Raw genomic sequence first — 6,000 nt, forward strand, 5'->3', positions numbered from 1 at the left:
CAGAGGCTGGAGCCGGCTTCACATTCTGTGTCTCCCTCTCTCTCTGCCCCTCCCCCACTCAAGCGTATGCGTGTGTGTGTGTGTGTGTGTGTGTGTGTGTGTGTGTGTGTGTCTCTCTCTCTCTCAAACATTTGAAAAAATATTTTTAATAAAAAAATAATAAAGCAACAATACAGCATGATGAGTAGCAGTATGGTCTTGGAGACAGGAAAGATCTCTTCAAATCACACATTTGCCAAATATACTACCTCACCTTGGTCAGTTCAATTAGTCTCTGTTGGCCTCCACCTCTAGAAAAATGGCATAAATAATACCTATGCCTCAAGAGGTTCCAATAAAAATCTAGAAGGCACAAAAACGATTTGCAAGACAAGGAAAGATGATGTTTACACTAAAACGTCCTTTCATTCAGGTTTACTTTTTAAGTATCTTTATGAGACTTAAATTCAGGCTGCCTGAATTCACTCTGCAGTCTGAATTTTTTTTCAGTAGGTCCCACGCTCAGTGTGGGGTCCAAATTGGGGGTTGAACTCACCACCGTGAGATCAAGACCTGAGCTGAGATCAAGAGTTGGACACTTAAACCAACTGACCCCTCTCTGAAATGTTTAACCCAACTCCTTATAAGCTCTGTTCACAAGACGAGAGAGAAGAAAAGGGAGGGATGGAATGTATCAGGACAGGGCACAGAGGGGTTAGTACTTCTCTCTTGTTTTATCCCAAAGAACAGTCAAAGGCGGGTGTGCCTTTCCCTTAATCCTCAACAATTTAAGGAAAGCCTCCCTGGGCAGCAGCAACGGCTAATTCAAAGTAGAAACTAAATGTGTTTGTTGTTTTTCTTTTTGGGAGAAGGGAGAGGAAAGGAATGTTCTTCCCCAAAAGGCACACTAAAAACAATTACACAGTTTGCAAATGTACTTAAGTACCGAAATGTCACAGGCCACCTCTGCACACCCCCCAAAACTGTGACAGCTGAAAATTCGGTGGTCTCCACCAAACAAAAACAGTTTCCTTGTAACAGAAATTTACCTTCTCTTTCCAAGATGTTGGCCCACACTCTCCAAGACAAAAAAAAAGGAAAAACTGACAAAAAGAAGTGTTGAGAACAGACAGCCTTGGGGGACCATCTGACACTGACTTCAGGGCACCAGCCAGCAGGGCTTTTAAGTACCTCTTTAAACTGATTCGCTTTCCACAAAGGCCCCATGCCTCCACTGTAAACTCTAAGTGAGGCATCTCTACCAGATTACAACCTGATTAACACTGTCAGTCTAAAGGAAATACTGATGAAAAAAAAAAAAAAAAAACGTTTTTAACTCAAGAGGTCCTTCTTGCTCTACTGGTCAGGAATAATTTTTCACCCAGTTCACCCTGCCTTCCTGCCTCTCAATTCCAACCAAACTAAAGCAGGAACTTTAGGAAATACCAAAAAAAACCACATCTGATTTTTACCTAGCAGTCAGCAGAAGCCTAGATTTGAAATGCCTGCTGAGTTTAAAAGATCTTTAAATGAGATTCAAGGACAGTTTTCTTCCAGTACACTCTTAAAATATTAACTTTGTTACTCCTTTAAAGAAAACACACACACACACACACACACACACACACACACACATATACCTCACGCTAAAATTCTGGTAGCTTTGTGTTCCTAGTTTTCTAGATTTCAAACCTGAACAATGAAATCCAGCTTTCTTTTTATGGTTACAGAAAGGGGGTGGGGATGATAGGTCTCATAAGATGGGGCAGATTCAATTCTCAGCCCCTAACATGCCAGGTCCAAACACCGCACTTCTCAGCCCTGACATGCAAGGGAAGAAGAAAAAATGAGCACGCGGATGTCTGTAAAATAACAAATAATCCACTTGGATACCGTGGTTGTTTTTTTAAAGCTCTTTATGCTCACTCGCTAAACTAAAACTGGGGCAGCAATAAAGACCTACTCTCACTGTTATCATGAGATTTTAATCCTAATTATTTTACCACCATTTATGTGCCTACAAATAAGATAAATTAACGAGAGCCAAGTGGTTTTGTTTTTCAAAAGGCTAAAAACAGTCCCCAAAGGCGAAAAAAACTTTACTGTGTTCGCGTACTTTTGAAATTCAACTTCTCCCCCGTCCAAAAAAAGTCACTGGTAAGCCAAGATACCACAGAGTAGCAACGGAGAGATTTACTGGGAAGGAGCTCGTCTGGATCCAATCAAGTCCCCAAGTGAAAGCCCAGTGTCCCGAGATCGGGCGGGTCAGCCTCGGCTCGGGACAACAGGAGTACACGCTGTCCGACTGATTCCTCCTTCCAGAAGGTTTGCAGGCTCGCACTTTCCCCTCAATTGGCCCCAGAAGGAAAGGCGCGGAGCAAGGGCGCTGGGAAGCGGGGCTGGCGGTCACACCTTCCCGCACCCCGCCCTGCCTCCTCCGCCCGGCCCGGCCCGGCCCAGGACGAGTCGGGGCGCGCCCGGGGCTCCCCTCCCGTCTCTCAACTTTATCGCCTGCTCGCGGGGGAACGGGGCCTCCACCGCCCCCCGCCCGCGCGCAGGGCCCACAGACCCGGCCGGGGCCTCCAAGGGCATTTCCCCCCCATCACTTCTCCCAGGGACCGGGCCGGCGCCAGGCCTGCGGCTCGGGAGGCGGCGTGCGGAGAGGCCGGCGGGGACGGCGAGGCGGCCGGCTCCCCCACATCCCTGCCCGACTGCCCCGGCTCCCGGCCAGCGAGGGCGCCTCCAGGCCGCGGCCCCTATGTCCCTGCACCTCCCCCCCACCCTCCCCAGTCCCCGAGCCCCTGAGCCTCCGAGCTCCCGGGCCGTGGCGCCGGGCAGGGGCGCCCTGAGGGCTGGAGCGCGGCGCGGGAGGCCGGCGCGACCCCGGAAGGGGCAGCGTGGGGGGGCCGTGTTTACACCGCCAAGTTCCCCGCTTCCGCCCCGGCCCGCGCATCCCTCCCTCCCCTCGCGGCCCGGCTCCTGCCTACCTGCATGCCGGGCAGGCCCGACTGCACCGGGGAATGAGCCATGGCGGTCAGGACGGCCACTTCCTGGGACGGGACGGCCGGGCCGCGGCGATCCACGCGGGCGACGAGGCCCGCGGGCCGCGCGCAGCCCTCGGGCGGCGGGGGAGGCCGGCCGAGCTCGAGTCCGGCTTCGGCGCGGGGACCGGCCTGAGTCCGAGGCCACCCCAGCCCCGGCGGGTCCCGGGCCGGGCGGCGGGCTCAGCGGCGAGCGGCGGGCCGCGTCTCCATGCACCGCGCCGGGGAGGGGCTGCGAGGGGCGCGGGGACTCGCCGCCGAGCTGCCGCTATCGCCGCCGCCGCAGCTGCTCGGCTGGAGCCCGGCGGCCTGGGCCCGCGCGCGCTGGCCGCCTGGAGCCGGAGTGGGCGCGCACAGCCCGCCGAGCCCGCGAGCGCCGAGCCCAGCGCGCCCCGCCCCGGCCCGGCCCCCGCGCCCGCCCCCGCGGCCCGGCCGGGGACCCCGCCCCGCGCTTCCGGGAGGGGGAGGAGGCTCGCGGCCGCCCGGCGCCCTAGGCCGCAGCCGCCTGCGCCGCCGCCTGCCGGGCGGGCGGGGGTCCTGGCGGGGGTCCTGGCGGGGGTCCGAGCGCCTCCCGCGGGCCGTGCCTGGCGCCCAGCCGGCCGAGCGGAGCGGGGAGGAGGCCGGCAGACGGGTGCGGGGAAGGGGCCTCGGCCCCGGCGCCCGGCGTGGGGAGGAGGGGACCGAGTCGGAGCTGGGGTTTGGCCGCGTACCCAACCCTCCTGCCCGCCCCCCCCCCCGATCTCGCCCCCACCCCGGCCCGGTCCGGCCCAGCGGGCAGGGGGCCCGGGCGGCGAGGGAGCGGTGAGTGCCAGCTCTGAACTCTGCCATCTTCTTCCTGCTGCAAACGAGCCCACCCCGCTCCATCTACCCCCAGGGAAATGGGCTCCAGGCGACCTCCCCGAGGACAGAGTCTGGGGCAAGGAGACCTCGGGAGAAGAGTGCCCCGCGGGGTCAGTTCAAAACTACCAGGGCGGAGCTGCTTCGGTGTCTGGGTGAAGTTTTCGACCAACTCCAGGAGGAAAGCGAGAGGGGAGAGGTCGAGAGCTGTTAATTCCCAGTGCTTTTGCTGCTTGAAAACAGCCCCACTTGGAATGCTAGGTGCTGAAAATCACTGGGGGGCTGAACCCCACCATCTCCGGGCTCCAGTCCCAGGCGGGAGCGTCGACCCAGGAGAAAGGGGAAAATGGGGGCCGGAGGGGCAAGGAGGAAGGGAAGACAATCGAAGGAAACCCGTGTCTAGACTTATCCCGAGCCCTCTCGCCCTCTCTTTCTTTCTTTCTTTCGTTCTTTCTTTCTTTCTTTCCTTCTGTCTCTCTCTCTCTCTCTCTCTCTCTCTCTCTCTCTCTCTCCCTCCCCCTCTCCCCCTCTCTCGGCTGCCCGCAAAAGCCCCAGGTCCCCTCTGGGGACCAGTACTGCCTTCACTTTTTAGTGACTGCAGAGAAAAGAAGCTCCAGAAAGTATTTCACTTACAGTGACAAACAGTGGCAGCCACTGACGTGATCGGCTGCACCTCAGGTTGTTGGGACCAGGCATTCATTCATGCGCGTGAACGCCCATATTGCCGTACAGAGGTTGGACGTACAAAAAGTGAGTCCCCCGGAGATCACGAATAATTGGAGGAAACTCTAAAGTCCTCCACCGAGGTAAGGGGTGTTTATCCTCTGATGTGTCCCGGTATCCTGAGGATTTCTGTTCCCTCTGGTGCTCTGGATCAGGCAGAGTGGGGTGCTAAAGCTTAATCCCCACATTCCCTTTGGAAATGTGCATGTATTTCCTCAGGGTCCTCCAGGATACCTCCAGATACCTTCATGGTTGTCACTGGTACATCATCTTCACTGAGTTATGAAGCCCTGCCTTCCCCAAGCACTGCTAGGAGAATGTGGCAAATACAAAGTTTAGAAAAGCGTGAGCCCTGATAACCTAAGAGCTTACATCTTGTGTAAATTTTGTGTACCTAGTAAATGGTACTGTCAGCTGCACTGACAGCTCGGAGCCCGGAGCCTGCTTCAGATTCTGTGTCTCCCTCTCTCTCTCGGCCCCTTCCCTGCTCGTGCTGTCTCTCTCTCTCAAAAATAAATAAATCTTTAAAAAAAAAATTTTAAATGTTCATACTCCTGGGGCACCTGGGTGGCGCAGTCAGTTGATCGACTAACTTCAGCTCGGGTCATGATCTCACGGTTTATGAGTTCAAGCCCCACATCGGGCTTCCTGCTGCCCGCCTGTCAGTGCAGAGCCTGCTTTGGATCTTCTGTCCCCCTCTCTCTGCCCCTCCCCTGTGTGCGCTCTGCCAAAAATAAATAAGTATTAAAATGTTCATATTCCTCAACCCAGAAAGGCTACTTGAAGTCACGTATCCTAAGGTTACAACCAAAAAGTACATAAGAATGGATACGAAAAGATGCATGTCGGGATAGCTATAATTGTGGGAAAACTAGGAACAGATTAAAATTTTAACAGATTTTTAAGTAAATGACAGTATTTTTATGCAGCAAGTACTACAGAGTCATTAAAAATGATGTATTACAATATTTAGTAGCATGCAAAAGTATTTTCATTATCCATTGTTAAGAAAGAAAAACACAGGGTACAAAACAAATGTATACCCTGACCTCAAGCTACTTCATATATATGAAGTTATATTTAAGTATATAATTTACATATTTATATAATGTTATGTGTATATGCATAACCAGAGAAAAACCTGGAAATATATACACCAAGATTTAACAGTGGCTATCCTTGGAATTAAAGATGATTTGTTTTCAGTTTGTAATCAAGCAATAAAGACCATCATGCTAAAGCTCTTTTGGGTTAGCGGTCAGGGCAATAACATGACAGCAAGACAAGGAGGAAGAAACAGGGCAGTGGACAGAAATGTTTGGGCACTGAACTGAGGCATTACCATTGGAAAACTCTCAAACATTGGAGCCCAAATTGCATAACAAATAATCTTTTCCAACAAATCAGCCGTGGTGGGGGA

At 53.7% G+C, this 6,000-nt stretch overlaps 1 protein-coding gene across 2 annotated transcripts in view; it reads right to left on the bottom strand.

Moving 5' to 3' along the window:
* The window catches only part of STK24 (serine/threonine kinase 24), a 125,682-nt gene extending 121,114 nt beyond the window's left edge, over positions 1 to 4,568 (bottom strand). The window contains exon 1 of one of the 2 annotated variants that reach the window (XM_047081232.1): positions 4,491 to 4,568. In XM_047081232.1, coding sequence (XP_046937188.1) covers positions 4,491 to 4,553 — 63 coding nt within the window. In that variant the 5' untranslated portion in view covers positions 4,554 to 4,568. Of the gene's footprint in view, positions 1 to 2,966; positions 3,344 to 4,490 lie in introns of those variants that run through there. The other variant, XM_047081243.1, reaches the window with a different exon arrangement.
* Positions 4,569 to 6,000: the final 1,432 nt, after the last annotated feature.

The sequence above is a fragment of the Lynx rufus genome, unplaced genomic scaffold, assembly GCF_022079265.1.
Source record: "Lynx rufus isolate CCGP_SWC_20201006 ecotype Redwood Valley unplaced genomic scaffold, mLynRuf1.p SCAF_1, whole genome shotgun sequence".
Lineage (NCBI taxonomy): Eukaryota > Metazoa > Chordata > Mammalia > Carnivora > Felidae > Lynx > Lynx rufus.